Below are 23,604 nucleotides of genomic sequence, written 5' to 3' on the forward strand. Positions count from 1 at the left end.
CATAAGTGCATTTAGTTTGTAGTAGAAACAGGGTTTTTAGTGTTGTCACTCCAGCCCTCTGGAATGAACAAAAATTAGACACCCAGTGCCATGATGTTTAGACACCTACTGAAGATGCTTTTGCCTAAGAAGGCTTTTCCTGAGGTGTGATCATGTCATTTATGAAATATCAATTGTACATCTGTAGCAATGGTTTTCTTCTTTTTAGAGTCTGAAGAAATGATTTAAATTGTTCTTTGAAGTTTCTTTTTCAATTTTATCTTGGTCGCCTTGAGCTGTAAAACAGTTCGTAAATTTGTAAAATAAATAAAAGAATAACCCTATGGGGCTACCACTGAGTAGAACCGTCCTGCTCATGCCCTACACACTCACTGACGTAGATCAAAACTTTCTTAGAAGAAAAAAGAATAGGTCTGTGTGCCCTCTCACAGCTAAAGTCAGTGGCTGAAGTCATTGCAAACAGGAACAGAAAAGTGGCTCACATTTTCTGTTCCCCCGCGTATCTTTATAATGTCTGAATCATTGCTGCATTGAGAACTTGATCACTGCCAATGAGGGCCAGAGATAAATGTGAGCCACTTTTCTGTTCCCATTTGCACTGTGAGACATCCAAAGCCATTGACTTCAGCTGTGAGAGGCCATACACACCTATTCTTTCTTGAATTTGTGCTGTTAAGTGATTATCTGGAAAGGCTTTTACTCAAATTATATTCATATTATGACACAATTTAGTAATTTTAGGCTTCTTTCTTCTTTGGCGATCGCTCGTATCTTCCATGAATACGGTCTTAACAGTGAGTCACTGTGGAGGCCAACTCTGGATCCACACATCCTTCCACATAGGTTTCCAGGCGGGAGTTGATCACGGTGAGGATTTGCCAAACATGCCTTCCTCTTAGTATGTTTCTCCCTTTCGTTTTGAGTTCAAGCATCTTCAAAGTCCATGGCACCTTTGGTAAAGGCTGTTCTTCAGCTGAAGCGCTCACAGGCCAGTGTTTCCCAGTTGTCGGTGTTTATACTACTTTTTTTTTAGATTTGCCTTGAGAAACCTGTGGTGAGGCTCTTTAGATGGTAATGTTATTTTCAGTTCCTTAAAAAACTGATGGGGCCCTGCGACTTTTGACCCAAAGTCCTGCGCTGATGAGACCACTGATGCATGACTGAATTTTAAGAATATACAGTTTGTTGTTCTGTATCTTTATGAAAATCTGCTCCTGCACAATTATTTTATGGGATCCTTCCACATTATGGAACAACCACAATACTGGACCCCTACAATTCCTCATGATTTAGCTGTATACATCAAGTCACCTTGATTCCTGAGTACCTCTCATGCATCTGACTTTGACCAGCATTGACTAACAGCATGGCTGACGCTGTATACCCCAATAATTCCAATGTCCGCAGGCTTTCTATCCCTCTTACTTCATATTTCATTTTAATAGCAGAAGCAGAATTAAACTGTCAGCAATATTCGAGAAGCCAACACTGTTTATGTTACTAACGGGTTTTACATCCGTCATGACTTATGTTGTAAATGTCATCACCTTCAAACATATGATTTGCCTCCATTTGTTGGATAGTTATGTGGCTAATCCTCAAACCAACAATCCATCATAATGAACAGAATTATGATAAATATCCCCATCCGTTACAATATTGGCCAGTGCTTTTCATTACTACATTGTCTAGATCTAATTTCAACATGGCTCTTTCTCACTATATTTTCACAGTGAGCTAGTCATTATCTCCGGCCTAATCTTGCAGCTCTCAATGAAGGAGAGAGGGAGGAAGCAATTTAATGAGAGATTTTTATGGGGATTTCACCTCAGGTTGTATCTACCATGAAGAGTGGTATGTGACCTTATGGAGAGTAGCTATTTATATATTAAATAAAGGTTTGTTCTCCACTCAGTATTTATATCTGAGTTTTTTAAAGACAAAGGTGTCACTTGGTGGAATAAAATGCAATCTGTGGGCTGTATAAATTATGCCATTTCTGTTGAAGCTTTTATGTCATGGTGCACAGTGGAACTCTAAGGCACTTCTGTGAAAGCAGGGGCTGGTTCATGTACATCTATGTTCAGGGAAGCTCTGTGCACACAGTATCTATTGTCGCTTAATTGCATTACATAAAACGTGGGTAGTAATAGTAGCAGCAGCAGCGGCTGCAACATTACTTAGTATTGAATGTGTAATTATGGAGTTCTGTGGAGCAGGCATTATCTTGCTTCTCCCTCACCATAGGCCTGCTTTTCACAGAAGGCAATTCTATCTGTGACCATATAACACCGGTCCTGAGAGACCTTCATTGGCTCCCAGTACGTTTCCAAGCAGAATTCAAAGTGTAGGTGCTGACCTTTAAAGCCCTAAACGGCCTCGGCCCAGTATATCTGAAGGAGTGTCTCCACCCCCATTGTTAAGCACGGACACTGAGGTCCAGCTCTGAGGGCCTTCTGGCAGTTCTCTCACTGTGAGAAGTGAAGCTACAGGGAACCAGGCAGAGGGCCTTCTCAGGAGTGGCGCCTGCCCTGTGAAATGCTCTCCCATCAGATGTCAAGGAAATAAACAAATATCTGACTTTTAGAAGACATCTGAAGGCAGCCCTCTTTAGGGAAGTTTTTAATGACTGGTGGTTTTTTGTGTTTTTAATATTCTGTTGGGAGCCGCCCAGAGTGGCTGGGGAAACCTAGCCAGATGGGTGGGGTATAAATCAATTACAGTGGTACCTCGGGTTACAAACGCTTCGGGTTACAAACGCTTCAGGTTACAGACTCTGCTAACCCGGAAGTAGTACCTTGGGTTAAGAACTTTACTTCAGGATGAGAACAGAAATTGGGCGGTGGCGGGAGGCCCCATTAGCTAAAGTGGTACCTCGGGTTAAGAACAGTTTCAGGTTAAGAATGGACCTCCGGAACGAATTAAGTTCTTAACCAGAGGTACCACATTATTATTATTATTATTAATAATAATAATAATAATAATAATAATTTTATATCTGGGCCATCTCAACAGGGTCCATGGTCTGCCAGGACTACGTCAGGCAATAGCAGAGAACCAACATGGTGCTATTGGCTGACAAAGTTTCCAGCTCTGCTGTCATCTCTTAGGCAATCTGTTGGAAAAGAGGAACCAACAAGTCTTGCCTGTGCCCCATCAGACTACAGTGTAGGAGAAGGAGAAAAAGGAGAAGGAGGAGGAGGAGGAGGAGGAGGAGGAGGAGGAGGAGAAGAAGAAGAAGAAGAAGAAGAAGAAGAAGAAGAAGAAGAAGAAGAAGAAGAAGTTGCCGCCCATCTGACTAGGTTGCCTTCTAACGATTTAAACATGACTTCCAACAATTTAAAAAAACACAGTAAAACATCGAACATTAAAAACTTCTCTATACAGGGCTGCCTTCAGATATCTTCTGAAAGTCAGGTAGTTGTTTATCGCTTTGACATCTGCTGGAAGGGCGTTCCACAGGGCGGGCACCACTACTGAGAAGGCCCTCTGCCTGGTTCCCCATAACCTTGCCATGAGGTACTGTAACTGCCAGAAGGCCCTCGGAGCTGGACCTTGGTGTCTGGGCTGAATGATGGGGGTGGAGATGCTCCTTCAGGTATACAGGGCTAGAAAAGCAAGGTGCCCTCTTTTTAAGTCTGCACACAACATAGATGAATATTATTATTACATTAATATCTCACCTTTCCTCCAAGGAGCTCAAGATGACATACATGCTTCTTATAGGCTGAAATATAGTGACTGGCTCAAGGTCACCAAGTGAACTTCATGACTGCTTGAGGATTTGAACCCTAGTCTCTGAGGTGCTCTCGCCACTACACCACACCACATATTTTGCGCTGAGCTCTATCCTTTCCTCAACTTACCAAAAAGCACTGGTTTTTATCTGTATTCCCAGACCCTCTTTGGGCTTTACCCTTCCACCCATACCAGAATTGTTGACTTCTGACAATTGACAGCACTTACTTCAGCCTGTGTGATTTCTGCCTCTCTGTTTGCCGCTTGCCCCGAGGCCTGGGTGCCTGACACCAAGCTCTATCCCAGATTGGCACTCAGAATTCAATCACATAAATTAAATGTTCGCCCTTTCAGATCAGGCATGAATAAAAAGGACTTTCCCCCCAGCTGATAATATCTTGTGTCCAGTTTCCTACTGCAACTGACAAAAAAAAGACATAATAAAAGGCCCCGCATTGTCCATGTGACAGGAATCTTGTGTCAAGATCTTCATCATCAGCACCTGCCTTTTCAGCCAACTGCTCATCTCTTCTAATTTAAATCTTGGATTGTGATCAATGGTGAGGGGAGCCCCTGGGGAGTTGCAATAACTTCTCATAGATGGTAGATATAGTTTATACTGGAAATATCAAATTAATCTGACACGTTACCTCATTTCAGTTCTTTTTCAGGCATTTCTGGCAATAATGAAATATGCCACTTCATGTGAAGCAGTGCACATTCAGCAGTCAGAATATGATCATGACATGCATTGAATCCAGTACTACAGAGCTGCAGGATTCACTGCTGTGCCAATAGTTTAACATTAATTTAACAGTTAACCTGTTAAATCCATAGTAATCTACAATGGTTCCTAACAATTCCCGCACTGCCATTTAACTGTACAGTGGTACCTTGGGTTAAGTACTTAATTCATTCCAGAGGTCCGTACTTAACCTGAAACTGTTCTTAACCTGAAGCACCACTTTAGCTAATGGGGCCTCCTGCTGCTGCCGCACCGTCAGAGAACAATTTCTGTTCTCATCCTGAAGCAAAGTTCTTAACCCAAGGTACTATTTCTGGGTTAGCGGAGTCTGTAACCTGAAGCGTATGTAACCTGAAGCGTATGTAACCCGAGGTACCACTGTATAGGTTGGGCTGTGCCAAGATTACATTATATGAAAAAGTTCTGATGAGCCACTCAAATAGAGATGGGAGTGGGTAACTAAATTGAAGTTCCACTGTAATGCAGTGGTTCAAGACCTGGGAGACCAGGGTTCTTATCCCCACTCAGTCATAAAGCTTGATGTGGGGGGGGGGCTCGGGCCAGTTGCTGTTTCTTAGTCTAACCTACCTTGCAGGATTGTTGTGAGGACAAAATGGAGAAAGGAAGAACTATGTATGTCACTTTGAGCTTCTTGCAGGAAAGGGTTACATACGCTTCAGGTTAAATATGCTTCAGGTTACACACTCCGCTAACCCAGAAATAGTGCTTCAGGTTAAGAACTTTGCTTCAGGAAAAGAACAGAAATTGGGCTCCGGCAGCACGGCAGCAGCAGGAGGCCCCATTAGCTAAAGTGGTGCTTCAGGTTAAGAACAGTTTCAGGTTAAGTATGGACCTCCGGAACGAATTAAGTACTTAACCTGTGGTACCACTGTAGTGTAAATTAAATGCTGGTGGTAAGTAGATTTCCTACGTTACTGGCAATACTTCATTTATTCTATACTTATCCTGCCAATCCTCTAATACCTGAATCTCCTCCTTCTCTGGCATATTATGTCCATAGGATCACAGAGTTGGAAGGAAACCCTGAGGATCATCTAGTCCAGCCTTTCTCAACCTGTGGGTCCCCCGATGTTGTTGAACTACAACTCCCATCACCCCTAGCTAGCAAGGCCAGAGCTCAGGGATGATGGGAGTTGTAGTCCAACAACATCTGGGGGACCCACAGGTTGAGAACCGCTGATAGTCCAACCCCTGCAATGCAGGAATATGCAGCTGTCCCACCTGGGGATCGAACCTGCAACCTTGGGGTTATCAGCACTATACTCTAACCAGCCGAGCCATCCAGGTGTTCTTGTTCTTCTTAGATTTCTTTTTTTTTTATAAATATTTATTAAGATTTTTTGAATACAAATGCAATAATAGTCAACAATATAGCATATATCATAACATATTTTCAAAACCTCTTTGGACTTCCTCACATCTCCCGCTCCCACTTACATCGTCTTAAAATTTTAACCAGCAAATTATCATCTTATTTAAATTCTTAGGTCCCATTCTCTTAAACATAATCTAATTGTTCTCCAAATGATTTATATTTTCCTCGATCTACTTATCATCCTAATTCCATCTAATTTAATGGTGGTCAATTATTTATGATCTAGCATCCTTCTTAACATTCAACCAAATTACAATACTTTTTAAAATAAATCTTAAATTTCTTCCAGTCTTCTTCAACCTTCTCTTCTCCCAGGTCTCGGATTCTGCCAGTCATCTCGGCTAGTTCCATATAGTCTATCAGCTGCATCTGCCACTCTTCCAGTGTGGGTAGATCTTGGGTTTTCCAATGCTTAGCGATAAGTATCCTTGCTGCTGTTGTTGTAATTCTTAGATTTCTTGCCCACCCTTTGCCATGAGGTCCTAGGATGCATCGTGGTTATTTAAAAATACAATATTAAAACCAGTGAAAATAAATTATAGCCCAAAGGACAGGGTGAGCCCAGCAAGTCTTCTTACATTCTGTGTGGTAGGCTAGGCTGAGATAATGAAATTAGTCCAGGGTCACCCAGTGTGCTTCATAGCTGAGTGGGGCTTTAACCCCCCCCCCCCCATCTTCCCAGCCTGACACGCTTAACTTTTATGCTATACGGACTTTCACTAATAATAGCTTGAGTTTGGAAGATGGAAGCAATCTGGAGTCATGTTGTGCCTTTAAAGAAGAAGAATTTTGATTGTGAATAGAAGAAGAAGAAAATATTTTCATTAAAAAAATAATTTATACATAAATATAATTAAAGAGCATCCTACACATATATAATTATAGTAATGCAAAAGTGCTGTGTTATCCTGAAATGTATTGCTCCAGTACATCACAAATAAAGTCAATCGCTCTAAAAATCCATTTAGCTGATCATAAATTGTTCTTCTATAATATGTTAATTTAGACATTGTTGCAACAATCCATATTCTGACTATGGCATGTGTCGATTTAGCATTACAGGACTGCTGGTGGCTGATTTCACATAATCTCCCTTAGATTATTTCGGTTCTCCAAAATTTCATCCGTCTGTTCAGCATGTATCTGAAGCTACATCACAATAATATACAAAGTTGTTTGCAATGGGTATTTTTAGAAAAAGCCACTCTGAATAAGATTAAATTGTTTGTGTTTGTTTGTGATGTGTGGCCATTTGGCTGGCCTTATGGGTGTTTATTCCCTTTGCTGTCACTATGGAACTTCTCCCCACTGAGTTATCCACCACTGGCCTGTCAAATGTGTCTTTTAAGTCTGACTGCCACATGGGAACAATGCAAAGGAACAACAAATGATTTAATAGTTTGGCAATCTGCTTATTGCTTGTCTATCCTCCTCCTCCAAGGATATCTGAATGTGTGCAAGAAATAGTCATTATTCTGGATCATCTGAATGTGTATGAAAACAAACATGCCTTTAAGCCCCCTTCCTTTTATCTGGCACATCTTCAGTCGTTGCAATCTCAAAAGCAGTTGCACAATAAAACCTAGCACACCCTTTTACAGAAGGAGGAAAGCCACCATAGGGTCACCATGTGTTTTTACAGGGATGATGTGAAGCAGCTGCCTATTATTTCACTGTGTGTTCGCTGCTCAAAGATGCTTCAGGCAGTTGGGGAATCGTTGCTAAGTGTTCTTGCAGAGAAATAAATGTGATGGGTTTCACTTACAAACAGGGGTGTCATCTTAAATAAATATTTGGGAGGGCAGATTAGCCCCACTCTGCATAATCTATCACATGACACAGTACACACACACCATTTGAATGGCAATGCCTATCAACTTTTTGGGTGGGGCCCTCAAATATTTTATGGGTTGGGTCAAAGACCCCTCATTCCCTAATAATAATAATAATAATAATAATAATGTGTTTGTTTATTTATACCCCGCCCATCTGGCTGGGTTTCCCCAGTCACTCTGGGCGGCTGCCAACAGAAATATTAAAAACACATTAAAACATCAGACATTAAAAACTTCCCTAAACAGGCCTGCCTTCAGATGTCTTCTAAAAGCTAGATACAGTCATACCTCGGGATAAATACGCTTCAGGTTGAGCACTTTTGGGTTGCACTCTGCAGTGACCCGGAAGTAATGGAGCGTGTTACCTCTGGGTTTCGCCGCTCGCGCATGCGCAGGTGCTCAAAATGATGTCACGCACATGCGCGGAAGCGGCGAAACGCGACCCACTCACACGCAGACACGCAGTCACGTCTTATGTTCTGTTCGGGATGCGAACGGGGCTCTGGAACGGATCCCGTTCGCATCCCGAGGTACCACTGTAGTTGTTTATTTCCTTGACATCTGATGGGAGGGCGTTCTACAGGGTGGGTGCCACTACCAAGAAGGCCCCCTGCCTGGTTCCCGGTAACTTTGCTTCTTGCAGCAGGGATGTTAAATTGTTAATATGTGAAAGTAGCAGTGATGAAACTTTCTTCACTAGGCACCTTGACGTATTTCGAGCCATTTTGGGGTAGCACCTGATAGCAGACACTTACTTGTTAGTAAGCGCCGTTGAACTCAGTGGGGATAAGTGTGCATTGAATTGAGGTGCACACACTGTGTTTAATCCACTTTACTGGTTTAATCAATGTATGTCACAATCAATGTTCAGATATTACTTGCCCTGGAAACTATTTGAGCCAATCAGCTGAGGAACTTGAATGTTTCACTTAATTTTCCCAGCTAAAATGACAAATTTGTAACAATTAAGTGTCCAGATGGGACAAATTCAAGTGCTTTAGTTTAACTGGACTTTAGAGCAGGCTGCCCTTTTCATTAATAACTCTGCACCAATCTATCATGGCTTAAAGAATCTTGGAAAGTCTAGTTTGCTGCAGAGAAATTTATTTTAGGATGCTTCCAGATGACCTGTTTATTGAGCATTCATCTCAATATGTTTGCAGGGAGGTTAGACAATGTTGCTGTTTTAATGAGCATTCGCTTTGTTTCACTTGCAAGGAGGTTATACAACGTTGTGTCAAAGCAAGTGTTATCCCACACTTCACAGTGGTTTCCCCATCATTTTCCTTATCTCAAAAAGTCTGGTTCTGGAGGGAAGAGGAATTGTTGTACAAAAGCTACAAATCAGGTTTAATTGTGTTACCTGAATTTGCTAGTATGAGATTCAATCCCACCCAAAAAATATTAACAGTCTGGAAACGGCTATAATCCTAGTGACCCTCAACATACGACTATGACTATGTACACACTATACCTTTAAACTATATTTGTTAAGTTCTCATTCCACTTTGCTTTGGAAGGAATCTCATTAAATACTGCTCCATATTCTGTAGTTGTTGTTTTTTAATGATGGCCAATAAATAATTTCCAGTTAATCTCATGCTGGAGATTGGTCCTTGTGAATCCAGATTTGACTCGTCCAGGCAAGAATCTCTTTAGCTGGTGAGCTGCCAGACACTACAACTCACTAGGTACACACTGTGTCACTGAGTTCTTTATTCACAACTATTTCACAAAGACAGAAACTAAGGTAAGGAATAGAACAACTGATTAGGGCAGTGGAGGAGGTAATTGATTGCATTTTACTAAGATACTCAGAGTAGAGCCATTAAAGTCATGACTAACTTAAATCCATTGTTTACAGTGAGTCTACTCTGCGTATGACTTAGATGCAAATATACCTTTGTCATCTTGTTACTTATATAGTGTTACATTATAGAGTACTCTAATGTAGCACTAAGTAACAAGTCTCAACTTGTTGGTCAAGTGTCTCTGGAGAACCTCAGACCTCTATCACGGGAAACCCCAAGATTCTAGTCATCCTATCTATCTCTCTGTTTTCATCTCTCTCTCCTTCTACCTTTGTTATGTACTGAGCTGAATCCTAGAACAATAGGATCCAGAATGCAGCAGTCTGATTGGTCCACAGGAGCCACCCAATCTAGCTCCTGGTGGAAGTGAATCAGCGATCTGATTGGCCTGCAGGAGCAGCCCATCAGGCTCCTGGATGAAGTGAATCAGCAACCTGATTGGCCTGCAGGAGCAGCCTGGAAATAGCCAATCATGCGGGGCCCATTGTGTAAATAATGTATATACAGTATAGCTAGACGTTTTGGGGAATGTTTCAACCATTGCTACTATGAGCTGAATAAAGAGCATGAAATTCACACTCAACTCTGAGTACAGTGGTACCTCGGGTTAAGAACTTAATTCGTTCTGGAGATCCGTTCTTAACCTGAAACTGTTCTTAACCCGAGGTGCCACTTTAGCTAATGGGGCCTCCCGCTGCCACCGCCACACAATTTCTGTTCTCATCCTGAAGCAAAGTTCTTCACCCGAGGTACTATTTCTGGGTTAGCAGAGTCTGTAACCTGAAGCGTCTGTAACCTGAAGCTTCTGTAACCTGAGGTACCACTGTATATTTCAACCTTCTTTTTTCTTTGTCTGCTGTCCATCAGTCCATCCATTTGCTTGTTCTATCTCTCCCTGTTTTTGCTCATAGGTTTATCGCTGAAGCAAATTACGACAACTCTCAGAGGATGGTCCTCACTCTAGCCGGTATCGTGGTAGAAAGGACCTTCTGCTTCTGTACTAAAAAGAAATGCCGTTCTCTGCATGTGGACTGGTTTGTTCAGATGTGAAACGTGGTTTTATATAAGGCTGCTTCAGTGTTTATACAAGTGGAAACTTACAGTATATTCCCATCATTGGAAAAGTGTTGCAGTTAGAACAGGTACTTAGTACTATGTTTGATTCAATCCTCTTGTGCTGGCAAAACATCTAGGAGGGAAGGGGTATTTCTTTATCTCTATACTGTAAGCTCAATTGCCACTGATATTTCCTAAACCCTGGAAGCTCACAGATCACTGGGTTGTTGGGGGGGGGGAGGTTCTAAATGTTTTGTTGTCTTTTAATGTGAAAATATATACACTTCTCCATACCTAAAATGTTCCCCTGGTATTCAGAAACCACAACCTCATTACTTATTTGCCCTGTTACATTTCCATACCAATAGGCACTCAGTCACTCAAGTTTGCTATTAAAACACATTATGTTTGGAGGTAAGATCTATTGATACAAATGGAACATACTTTTGCACCAGCATGGTTATTGTTTCTATGATCCTGGCCTGCATTTCTCACTTCATCTAGTGGCCAGATTGCTTTACTAAATTATCTATAATCTTCAGGCATCCCTAATTATCATTTTGAGTCTTTTCTTATCTAGAGTGTCCTTGATTCTGTATAACATTGGAGAGTGATCTGGTAAGATATAAGAAAGCTGAAACATAAAATAGCTTCTGGGGAGGGGAAGTAAGACCAAACAACTAGACGTTATAGACTTATAAACATGAGAATCAAGAGGTATTAAGAACTCACGGAGATGATGGCAGAAGCCTTTTCTGTGAGTTCCGATTCCATTGAGAATTCTGAGCCAGGCTTTAATTCCTTGCAGCATAACCTACAACCTGCTTTCAATTGTTTGGCATCCGTAGAACATATGCGGCACCCAACTGCTGGGCTTAATGTTGTATGAATTGAATGCTAGACCCTTATCTATCATTTATTTGTCTCATGTGTATATGCCCATATATATTACAGACATTTTTAATTTAATTATTCAGGAATTGGCACATGAGTTGCATTATCTCATTCCTCTGGGTCCCCCTCACTGACAGAATAATGCAAAGGAGCAGTAGCTAACACTTATACACTTTGGGTTGTTCATCAGGAAATAAGGCCTCATTAAACTGCCTGTATCACACAGCAAGAAATTATCCTTAAGGAGTGCCTGGCATCGAAAGCCTCTCTCATCCCTTATCCCTTCACCGGCTGCTGTAAGAAAAGTTGCGTGGCTCAGTCATAATTTACAGGCAAGTCTCAATATTTGGGCTGTGTCATTTTGATGGATATAGAGCTGTCCCCACTACAAGGTCAACATGTGTATCTGTTTATTCGGGAAAATATATGGCACGAGGGGGAGAGAGCAGCATGTCAGAAGGCTCTTTCTCAGTTTGAGGCTTCCTTCTCTGCTTACTGGGTGGCCTTTGGCAAATTCCTGTATTACAGCTTTCCCTTCTTTCTCCAAAATGTAAAATGGGAATAATGGCAACCTCACTCTAGGAAGATGTACAAAATGAAGTCTGTGCAACAGTCTCAGTAAAGGTGGTACAGTGGTACCTTGGGTTACAGGCACTTCAGGTTACAGACTCCGCCAACCCAGAAATAGTACCCTTTGCTTCAGGATGAGAACAGAAATTGTGCAGTGGCAGAAGGAGGTCCCATTAGCTAAAGTGGTACCTCAGGTTAAGAACGGTTTCAGGTTGAGAACAAGACCTCCAGAATGAATTAAGTTCTTAACCCAAGGTACCACTGTCTATAATAGTCACAGTCAAGCCCTTCTGCACAAAGCAATTGAAATGAACGGGAACTCCAAGGAAGAACTGTCTGAGCTCGCCAAGTTTTACTGGCTATCAGTTCTCAATTTTGTCCACTTTATTTCACCATAAGGGAAAGTGGAAGGCTGCAGTCCTACGCACATTTACTGGGAAGTGAGCCCCACAGAGGGACTTCCTTCAGTGTAGAAATGAATAGGTTTCCACCCTTGATCTGAGAACTGGCCCATGACAGCCCACTATTGATAACGTGTCTACTATGTTCTTGCGCTATTTCCATTCAATGGTGCTTGTGCAAAAGAATAGCCATGCTAGGTAAAGGTAAAGGGACCTCTGGCCATTAACTCCAGTCGTGGCCGACTCTGGGGTTGCGGCACTCATCTCGCTTTATTGGCCGAGGGAGCCGGCATACAGCTCCCGGGTCATGTGGCCAGCATGACTAAGCAGCTTCTGGCAAACCAGAGCAGCGCACGGAAATGCCGTTTACCTTCCCACCGGAGCGGTACCTATTTATCTACTTGCACTTTGACGTGCTTTCGAACTGCTAGGTTGGCAGGAGCAGGGACCGAGCAACGGGAGCTCACCCTGTCGCGGGGATTCGAACCACCAACCTTCTAATCAGCAAGCCCTAGGCTCTGTGGTTTAACCCACAGGGCCACCCGTGTCCCAATAGCCATGCTAGTAGGTGATAATTGTAGTTATTAGACTCCAGCAGCATCTGAATGGTACCACATTAGTTTCCCCACTTTATATTATTTATACAGTTCTGTTAATTATTTATTTTTTAAGCTTCTTTGATTAGAAATTATAATATTGATTTCATGATACATCCTTTTTTCATTATTACTACTACTGTTATTGATGATGATGATGATGATATTAATCACAGAGTAAAACCCAGTGAAATCAATGAGCTTGAATAACTTGGGTTTACTCTGAATATGACTTATGTTGGAGATCATCCTTTTTTGTATTTAAATTGCCTGTCGCTGTTTCACTATGTTCTTGTTCATTTGATATGTTCATATGGATATATTGACTAACCTGTCATTTACCTCTCTTGTGCTTTATTATTGTTGTGACCTGCTTTGAACTCAACTTTCTTCTTGGAAGAACAGCACACAAAAATCAAAACAAATCATCATTTGGCAAAAGATGTATATATGAGCCATAAAAGTGGCGAGATAAGAGCATCCCAATGGATCTTCGAAGCTTAAAGCAATCATTTTCAAAGAATATTGTTAGAATGTTTATAATACATGAATTTCTGAGTGGTTTTGGAGACTTGAGACTGGTCTATAGAAAAGCAGAAAGGAAGCAACACAGAGATTTCCCAATGCTCCCCGACCATTATCTCTAGATACCAGGAAGGCGGAACAGCATCATTCTGTCCTTAGGTCTATTCAGCTATTCATCAATTCAATAGAAACTCCACAGATTCCAATTATAATAATTCTCTTACTGTGTGGAAGTTACCTAACAATGTCACTCAGCAACTGTCAATGACTCCTGGACTCTAGGACCTGCAATGACTTCTAGCCATTCTCTGGCTGAAAGCCAATCGTTACCTGACTGTGACTTCCACAACGGCCTGTCCACTGCTGGAAACAAGACACTGGGCTGCATGGTCCATTAATCTGATCCAACCCAGCTCTTCTGTTTGAGGGATGTCAAATTTCCCAGCTAACCTAACACTAAGCCAGTTGAAACACATTTACAAAGCACTAATGAAGCACTTCTCTGTGGGCCACAACACTTAGCACAAAGAAATTCCCCTTATTTCATTGGGACTTGTTCCAAAGTGTGTGCTTATGACTGTAGCCTCAGTGTGGGGCGGGGGTTAAGTGCTTCAGAGCTTCTGGAAGCAGAGTGCTTCAGTGGGCACTCTGGAGAACCAGCTCTCCCATCCTGCCTTGAGGTCAAAGAGTGAAGAAAGATACCCTCAGAGTAATAGGAAATTGCCTAGAGTCTAGAGTGGCTATAGGCAACTGTGAGCAGCTGATCAGGTCGGCACTTTGTAGGGAGCTACAGAATTATGGTGCTGGAGGAGACTCTTGAGAGTCCCATGGACTACAAGAAGATCAAACGTACCCATTCTTAAGGAAATCAGCCCAGAGTGCTCACTGGAAGGACAGATCCTGAAGCTGAGGCTCCAATACTTTGGCTACCTCATGAGAAGAGAAGACTCCCTGGAAAAGACCCTGATGTTGGGAAAGATGGAGGGCACAAGGAGAAGGGGACGACAGAGGACGAGATGGTTGGACAGTGTTCTTGAAGCTACCAGCATGAGTTTGACCAAACTGCGGGAGGCAGTGGAAGACAGGAGTGCCTGGCGTGCTCTGGTCCATAGGGTCATGAAGAGTCGGACATGACTAAACGACTAAACAACAACAGTGCTGCATGCCACTCTCCTGTTCTCATAACCTTCTTCGTGCCTATGTGTCTTCCACTTGGGAACCATAAAGGCAAAAAACAGTAGCAAACCAAGACTAATCCAGGGTACTTTGCCAGCCCATAAAGATGTGTCATGTATGAACATATGAAGCTGCCAGGCCATTATGGGTCCATATAGTTCAGTGTTGTTGACGCTGACTGGAAGCAGCTTTCTGGGGTTTCAGGAAGGGGTCTTTCCCAGCCTCACCTGGTGATACTAAGAATTCTACCCTGAGCTCCATGAACTCCCAAGACCCCTCCCAGTTCTTCAGAGTGCATCGTGCTGCATCAGCATTTCTAACAATATTGCCACCCTAAGCAACTGCTTGAGCTCTTTATGCAGTTAGGCTGGCCCTGGCCAAGGAGTATTGAAGTGAATCCAAACATCTCAGCACTCTCCTGCTTTGTCATTGTTCCATTGTGAGGTACCTATCAAACCATTTTCAATAGGTCTGCTGTAGCATTGTGGTAGCTGGGTTTTGAAGCAGTTGCAGAGAAACAAAATAAGGAATGTGCTGGCTGTACAGCCTGTCACACGGTGAACCCCTTTCAATTACATACCCTCCAACATTTCTGCAATGAAAATAGGGACATCCCATTCCATAATGATTATTTTACTATTTATACCCCACACATCTTACTGGGTTGCCCTAGCCACTCTGAGCAGTACAATACTTGACTAACTCAGGTTCTGCCCCCAGCATAAATCCTGGCTATGCCTATGTCACAGAATCCTATATTTGTAGAGTGGGAAGAGTTAACCTTTAAAGTAGCACAAGACACTTCATTTGTGTAGCAACTTTATTTTATTTCATCAGTTTTATGTCCCACAATGTAAATACAATCATAAAACTTTTTTAAAAACAAAAACAAACAGCATTATCATCCACAGTTCGAAGACAAGAAGCAGCAGAGTCAGAAATAATACCCACTATATCCCAAAGTCCTGAGCAAATAAAATAGTTTTCAAATTACACCTCTATACTGCTAGTACAGGGCACAGTCGGATTTCACTCCTACTGGGGGAGTCAGAGACACCCCATCATTGTCATCGTGGCCATGAAGTCCTGCCCTGGACAAAGCAAGGCCATCCCAACATGGACAGTGAAGTCTCCCAATAGGACCCTCCAAAACCACATTGTAAACTACCTCCTGTGGGGGCAGTGGGAGGGGGAGTACACTAACAGCACCATTGTTTTCTTACCCAGCACCAAATGCAGACCCTCACACCCAGCTCCCAAGTCGGCAGATTTCCTAATGAAGAAGATGGAAGCTCTATGTATTGACTGCAATATCCCACCTCCCAGCCCTCCAGTATGCACAGATGGGGTACTGAATATCAATCTGGGCAAAGCTGGGTGAAGTCCACACACCCCCCCCAAAAAAAAGTTGGCCACCCAAGTCTCTGTAATGCAGCCGAATCGGCCCCTTAACCCCCTGTCATCTTGCAACTAAGTGAGATCTTATTGTGGACTGGCCTGGAGACACCAGAAGCAATGACAAAGAGAAAGGCAGGATGAGGTTTCGACTAAACATTAGGAAGAACTTTAGGGTGGCCTCTTTGAAAGTGGAACGGACAACCTCAGAAGGTGGTGGATGCTCCTTAAATGGTGGTTATTTTTTTAAAAAAAACAGAGGTAGATGGTCACCTGCCAGCAACTCTTGCATTGTAGGGGGTTAGATGAGCCTTGGTGCCCCCTATCAGTGCTGTGATTTTATGTGGGGCAAGATAGAGAGGGCAACCGGCTTAGCCCTTCACTTCTCTTGACATCTGAGCTCAAGCCAGCACCTTTGCTCCCGAGGTTCCACGATTGGGCTTATACTCCAATGCCTTTCCCACCTGTGCTCCTCTCATAGGAAACACTGGCAGGAGAGGGAGCCCACCCCCTCCCTTCTCTCGCATGAACTCTGCTTGACCCCTCTTCCTTCAAGGGCCTAAGACGGCATGAAAGCAGTCGTATATTTTACAATATATTCCCCTGCACATTAAAGCCCTTTTTCCTGCTGCATTTAGGCAGACATCGCGCGGGCTCTTTGTCTGCTCTTTGCCTCTCCCAGAGATCAGAATGATCAGGTTGTGCTCCAGGATTTCCCCTAAATTAAAACAAAGGCGGTGTCTGTAATTTCAGATTTGAAGCTGAAGTCCTAAGCTAGAGGCAACGCGAACCTAAACGAGGTTTCTCAGAAGCAATTATTTAACTTAATTAATAAATAATAATAATAATAATAATAATAATAATAATAATCTGGCTGGGTTGCTCCAGACACTCTGTGAGGCTCCCAACACGTATAAAAACATAATATAACATCAAGCATTAAAAATTAAGTTAAATGGGTACGTTTAGGATTGCAACCGTACTCGATGATGCCCCCTCAGAACACAGTAAAACAAACTTCTCCATAATTTGCTTAGGATCGCGCTGTGCGTGTGAATATAAGTAGCAGTCAGATCACCCCACCTATTTCTAGAAGAGGTTGTGCGCCAGCTTTTGCTTGCTACAGTTTTGCTTGCTATAGAAAAGGTTCCAACGAACTAAGGCAATGGGGTGTGAAAGATCGAAGAGCTTCTTCCAGGTATGACTGGCCTCCAGCCATGGGAGTAGCCATGATTTTTGTTAGGGCGGGCAGAACCTCAGTTTTGTATTGGTTTTGACTGATTTAGGGCCGGCAGCTACCCCCTGCCCGCCCTCCCCCCCCCCGGCTACGCCCATGCCTTCAGCAGCAGCGGAGCAACAGATTCCCCTCTGGTGCCCCCAGATGCTGCCAAGTCTGCTCAAGTTTACTCGGAAGTAAGTGCCAACCGGATCCGCTTGGACCTACTTCCGCTGCGACTGCAAGCCTGTGCCCAAATACTTGGATTTGAGATTTTTTCTCCTAATGGTTTGGAAATAGGTTAGTGATAGTCAGCGTTAATATCCAAGGACTTGTGGACTTCCTTACGCGAGGCATGAGTCGTGCCGCTCTATAGAACCGTTCCCTTGGGGGCAGACCTTAGTGCCCCTCCAAAGGAACATTGCCATCTCCAAAAGACCTGGAATGGGAACCCAGAGACCCCTTGAAAACCTGAGTCTGGCATGGCTCCTTTTTTTGAAAAAAATGACTAGCATTCAGTTGTTGATGCACAGATGCCTTTAGAAATCATCATCATCATCAACAACAACAACAACGGTATAACTAAACGACATATATAAATGGGTTCCCAGTCAAACTTTATTCTTAAATTTCACTTTTTTCTTAAAGTCATGGTCTTCATTTAAAAGGGTTCACAACAGGATCCGATCCCCACCCCCACTTTACATGTTTACCTGAGACACAATGTTTTATTCCCGTTCATCAGTCATGGGTTGCTTCCCCCAAAAGATTAAGGCAGGATACATTATTTAACTGACACCGCCCTATATTCATACACAAAGAGAAGTGCGGGGAGGGAGAGGCTGCAGATCCTAACCCCGTTACCTGGTAATAACCTCCATTGAATCCAATAAGACTTACTTCTGAGTAGACATGGTTAGGATTACTCTGCGATTTATCTTCGAATTCCTAAGGGGCAATGTCGAAGACTTTGTACTAAATCAAGTGGCCAATATCGTAACCAGAAGGTCTTTACCAGGACACCAGTTTAAGATTATCCAAGTCTAGGAGTTACCTGGAAGTTATAATCAGAAGTGACCTTTTCTTGCCTCCTTACTCCTCAGCTGCCCGTGCCAACTTTGGTTGTTATTCCACAACCTTCTTTTCCACTTCTTTTTATCACACGAAGGATCGCCATGAAAAACTAAAATAGGCCTCGCGAGGAGTTGTTGTTAAAGGAATGGAAGAAAGAACCTCGCGGGCTATTTGAGGAACTATGAAGAGAAGTTCTATGTTTTGAGAAACCAGCTGAAAACTTACGGTAATTAAGAGAAGCATTTTGCTGAGCCAACACAAAACCAAAAGCAAAAGCAAAGAGTGACAGTCAATGGAAAGGAAGTCCATCCATCTCAGAATCTCTTTGCTTTGCTACATAACATTCAAGAAATTGCATTTATTAATGAAAAATTAAAACCAGTATTTATATTAAAAAAAAAAAAACCGGCACGACATTAATTACACTGGAAACCCCATCTTAAGCCAACCTGCTTATTGAAAGCCTCACTTGGTTGCGCCGGATGTTTCCGGAGAGCACAGATTTGTTTAGAACCACAGCCGAGCCCTCCAAAGCAAAAGGAATTCAAGTCACCCACCACTGCTTTCTAGCTAATGATTACGTTTACATGCAGGCACCTCGAAGCAGCAGCACTGGGAAGCCCTGGAGTATTTCAAAAGACATTTCGAACCAAGGCCTAACGTTTGAAAAGGAAAGTTTTTCAAAGGCGAGAGAGCAGCCCTTTTATGAAGCACATGGCTCTCTAACTTTGGTTTCTTTTGTACAACACACACACACACACACACACACACAAACACACACACAAACACGCGCACGCGCACACACCCTTGGGTTCTTTCCAAAACACATACAAAAAAAGGAAAACACACAAAGATTCAAAACAATCAGAGGTCCAGCTGAGCAAGCCTAAGATCTTCTGCCCGTAGTATTTCCCACGAGACTTCCTCGTGAGTAAGCAAGCCTAAGGTCAAATAAACTCAGCAAGGCCAATCACAAAGTTTAGCAGCACACAGCGGCCTAAGAGCAGCTTTCCCTGAAATGCAAATAAATAAATTGTAAACAAGTCAGACGGTGCCATTTGTGCCTTGAGCGAGTTCTGCGTAAAAGCAGCAAACATCCTTCATTCTACACGTGATAAAGCCAGCCTTTTCCCCAAGGGGAGTGCAACAACATCAGTGCAATGATTGTCTTTCTAAATAAAACAAAGCAATCCCCTCGTCTTAGAATGTGCACGATTTAACACCATTCAGAGCTTTCGGATTTATCTGGAGTTTTTGTTGTTGTTTAATTCTCTCGAGTCTTTTCAGCCTCCTGCTGTTCCTAACGACTCTCTCTGTTTCCACAGCCGTCAGGGCGAGCCCTTGGCTGGAGAAGAGGGAGCAGAACGCGTCGCTGGCTGTGTCGGGCTCGACTCGGAGGTGGGGCTGTGAAAAGGCACCGCAGCGCAAGGGACGACCATCCCTTCCCGCTCCCTTTTCTTCTGTTTCATCCTCCGATTCTGGAACCAGATCTTCACCTGAGTGTCATTGAGGCCCAGGGATTTGGCGATCTCCACGCGTCGGGCCCGGGTGAGGTACTTGTTGAAGTGAAACTCTTTCTCCAGCTCCGTGAGTTGCTTGGTGCTGAAATTGGTCCGGACAGCACTGGGAGGGCTGGGAGATCCATAGGTGGAGAGCTTGCCTGCTATGGGGTAAGAAGAGAGTTAGGGAACTGTTAGAGAATTAATGCCCAAATCATGGGACCTGGCGCTGGTTCTAACCACACAGCGTCTGAACGCACCCAGGTCTGCGCCAAAGTTTGCAGGTTTGATCCCCGTATGGGACAGCTGCATATTCCTGCCTTGCAGGGGGTTGGACTAGATGATCCTCAGGGTCCCTTCCAACTCTACAATTCTATGAAACCCGGATTGGCTTATGCTGAAGAACCGCCACGTGTGCTTGTTTTAACTTCAAAGTCAATGTGGCTTGACAAAGTGGGGATGCGCCAGTGGCGTAGCTTGGGTTGTCAGCACCCGGGGCAAGGCAAGTAATTTGCGCCCCCTAACCCGTGGATTTGCGCCCCCTAACCCGTGGATTTGCGCCCCCTAACCCGTGGATTTGCGCCCCCTAACCCTAACCCCCAGATGTTGCGCCCGGTGCGGGCGGGGCCCCCCCCTGTACCCCCCACGCTACGCCACTGGGATGCGCACCGTGCGCCACGTCCGTTGAACATGAATTATGTTAAGCAATAAGAACCCCCCACCCCAAACGCGTTTCCTGGCTTTCAACCAGCTGCTCTTCCAAAGATATGCGCTTAGGGTCACAGCCTTAGAAGCAGGTAGATGGAAGCGATCCAAGTTCAGGAAAGGCTCTTTTACATCGGGGAAAAAGAAAGCCCCAGGTCCATGCTTTACGAGGGTTTGAACAAGTTTCCTTTCATTTCCCGCCAGATCTTAAAACCCTTTTCCATTGAATGGAAGAAAAGTACCGTCAACATCAGCAAAACTTGTTTCCAGAATGGAAGATTGCACAGGTACTTGGGAGTAAGCTCCACAAAGTTCAGTGGGGCTCACTTCCGAGTTAACCAGCGCAGAACCAGGAGGGAGGTGCGACATGTCGGTTTCAGGCTCAGAACCCAGGACCCAAGGATGCCAACTTGAATAAAATATTGGGGGCCCAGGTAAGCCCTGCCCCGCATAATAGATCACAAAACGTGGCGCACATACACCATTTTAATAGCAATGCCCATTAACTTTGGGGGGCGAAGGGACTCTTAAGAGTTGCCTCCTACGCTAGGACCCGAGTATTGGACAGCCCACAGCTCACTTGGCGCGCCCACCCAAGGCGCGACACTTACTTTTCGGGGGCGCGTTCCTCTTGACTTTCATCCACTCGAAGGTGCTGAGCGCGATCCGGGAGCCGGCCTTGACGCAGAAGTCCGAGGAAGGGGGCGGCGGGGGCGGCGCATCCTTGGCGCAAGGCTGGAAAGTGTCGCTGAGCGCGCCGTAGTCCACTTGGAGGTAAGCGCCGCCGCCGCCGCCGCCCGCAAAGATAGACGTGGTGGCGTAGTGTAGGGGAGCGCCGGCCTTGTCTGGGCCGCCGGGGGCCGCGTAAGGCGCCTCGGGCCGGAGCAAGCTGTACTCTGCCGCCGCGAAAGCGCTGCGCGCCAGGGCGCAAGGCGCCAGCTGTTGCTGCGGTTGCGCCGAGCGCGGGGATAAATCCGGCAAGCTTCCTGCAGCCGGCGTGGGGTAGGCGCCTTCCCCGCCTGCGGACAGGGGACAGGGCGGCCGCAGAGCTACGCCACCGGGCTCGGAGCTCCCGAATTTAGTCGCCAAGCTCAAGCCATCTCCGCCCCGCGCGAGATACTCCAGGAAGGAGTTCATGGCGGGTCCCTGAGCAAGACGAGAGTGCGCCGGAGAAAGGGCAGCAGGGCGACTACGAGGCAGCCACGGCGCCCGCTGCGTTCTCTGGACCACCTCCTCCTCCTCCTCCCTCAACCATGGTAAAGCTGGCTGGGAGGGTAAATAAGTGCCCTAATATAGAGCCAGGGGAGCTGGCACGTGCTCGCCGGCTGGCCAATGGGAGCCGCGAGTTAGGCGCGCGACCTGGGATGCAGCCGACCTGTCCCGGGCATCACCAGCCACAACTTTGCCAACGGAGAAGATGATGCAGGAAGCAGCAGCAGCGATGTGGGTGGGGGCGCAGGGAGGTGCCTAGTCATGCCTAAGCCTCCGAGGACGGTTAGGGACCCAGAGAGGAGAGAGAGAGAGCCCGGTAAGTGTGGTAAGAGATCCGTTTCTCTCATTAGCGCTGGAATGAGGTTGCTTTTACGGAGAGGGGACTCTGACCAAAGTTTGACTTTGTGCAAACGGGATCACCATCCGAGCCTTCTCAGCAAGGGATAAGCCGCTGGGACAAGGGATAAGGCGCGCGCGGAGGGCAAGGAGGGCTGGGAAGCAGCTGGGAGGGAGGGTAACTAACTAGTCCGCTTCCATTAAGCATCTCGCCCACCCCACCCCAAGAATGAATGGAAGAGTGCCCGTGTTCAGGCTCCAAGCCAGAGGTTATTCTGGGCTGGAAAATAAGTGAGAACTAGTCTGGTGTTAAGTTTAGGCGCGGGGAGAGAGAGGTCCCCTTGACCTGAAAGTAGATGTCAGTGAACTCTACAGAACTTGCTTTCAGAGTTAGGACAGGATTACCAGACAGAATCCTCTCTTTATCCGCTTGCCTTGGCCAAATCGCTGTGTCTCAACATCTAACAGGAATGGTTATGAAATAAAATATTAATTTAAAAAGTGGGACTTTAATCCTGTTTAATGCTCACTGATGAATTTAGGCGCACCTAATAGGGTCGGGGCTCTAAGAACTGCTATAGCAATCATTTATCTTCTCCACCTCATAGGAGCCAACTCTTAGAGGCTGAGGTCCCTTCGTGTCCGTCCCCCCAATAAAATAATTGAGGGACCCGAGCCCCCAAAGTTGATGGGCATTGCCATTCTTGTGCGAGCGCCCCATGATGAACGCCGTGATTATGCAGGGCGGGGCTTACCGGACCCACCCCCGCAATATTTTATTCAAGTTGGCACCGCTGCCCCAGCTACACACACACACACATTTTTTTTGACACTGTTCTCTCTTAGGGAGTCCTTGATGCTAACTGATGAGCGAAAGGCTGAATAGTTTGTTCGGTGCCACCTCTGGCTTCGCTTCCCAAAGAACGGATAACAAATAACCTCGGCTCGGGGTTCCTCCACCTCTAGGCTGACGAGGCTACAGTCTTCTTTACGCGCACCGACTTGGGAGTCAACCTGAACTTCTTGGAACTGCTTTCCTCAACTGCGCTGAGTCAATTCTCCAGCAATTTCTCCCTCACTCCAGTTTGGGGCGGGGAGCTCCAAACCTTGGCGCGCTCCCGCACCGCTGCCGCCTTCCATCCTGCCCTGCCCTGCCAAAGACGTGTAAGCTCTCGTCCTGCCAGGCTGGACATTAAGACGGGACGAGGTTCTTCCGGAACATAATATAGCAGGTGCTTCCACTCTGCTGCAGCTGTAGTTCAAAGGGGAGTGAGGTGGGCGAAGTTCTCCACTCAGTCTAAAGTCCTCGGTCCTCCCTGTCTTGATGTGAACGGCAGCACTGTGGTTTCCAGTGAAAGTAAGTTATTGGAGTGAGGGTGGTTCGCTGCAACCTTTTCCTTCTGTCTTTGCTCCAAGAACTGAAG

General features: G+C 44.9%; 1 protein-coding gene across 2 annotated transcripts; it reads right to left on the reverse strand.

Annotated features, from left to right (window-relative positions):
* Positions 1 to 18,449: 18,449 nt before the first annotated feature.
* On the reverse strand, positions 18,450 to 22,063 carry HOXD1 (homeobox D1). 2 transcript variants are annotated; one of them, XM_079982780.1, is made up of 2 exons: positions 21,244 to 22,063; positions 18,450 to 20,088 (listed from the first exon to the last, which is right to left on the reverse strand). In XM_079982780.1, exons 1-2 carry the CDS (start codon positions 21,767 to 21,769, stop codon positions 19,757 to 19,759), a joined length of 858 nt encoding a protein of 285 aa, XP_079838906.1. In that variant the 5' UTR covers positions 21,770 to 22,063; the 3' UTR covers positions 18,450 to 19,756. The 2 variants fall into 2 exon arrangements, with proteins under 2 accessions (XP_079838906.1, XP_079838905.1); XM_079982779.1 differs by having other exon boundaries at positions 18,450 to 20,091.
* Positions 22,064 to 23,604: the final 1,541 nt, after the last annotated feature.

This window comes from Podarcis cretensis (assembly GCF_951804945.1).
Source record: "Podarcis cretensis genome assembly, chromosome: 1".
Classification (NCBI taxonomy): Eukaryota; Metazoa; Chordata; class Lepidosauria; order Squamata; family Lacertidae; genus Podarcis; species Podarcis cretensis.

Bases quoted from the DNA above. Each gene is read 5' to 3' on its own strand.
- HOXD1 (XM_079982779.1), bottom strand. From the start codon at position 21,769: ATGAACTCCTTCCTGGAGTATCTCGCGCGGGGCGGAGATGGCTTGAGC. The intron at 20,092-21,243 runs GTAAGTGTCGCG...CTTACCCCATAG, and splicing joins GAGGAACGCGCCCCCGAAAA to CAGGCAAGCTCTCCACCTAT.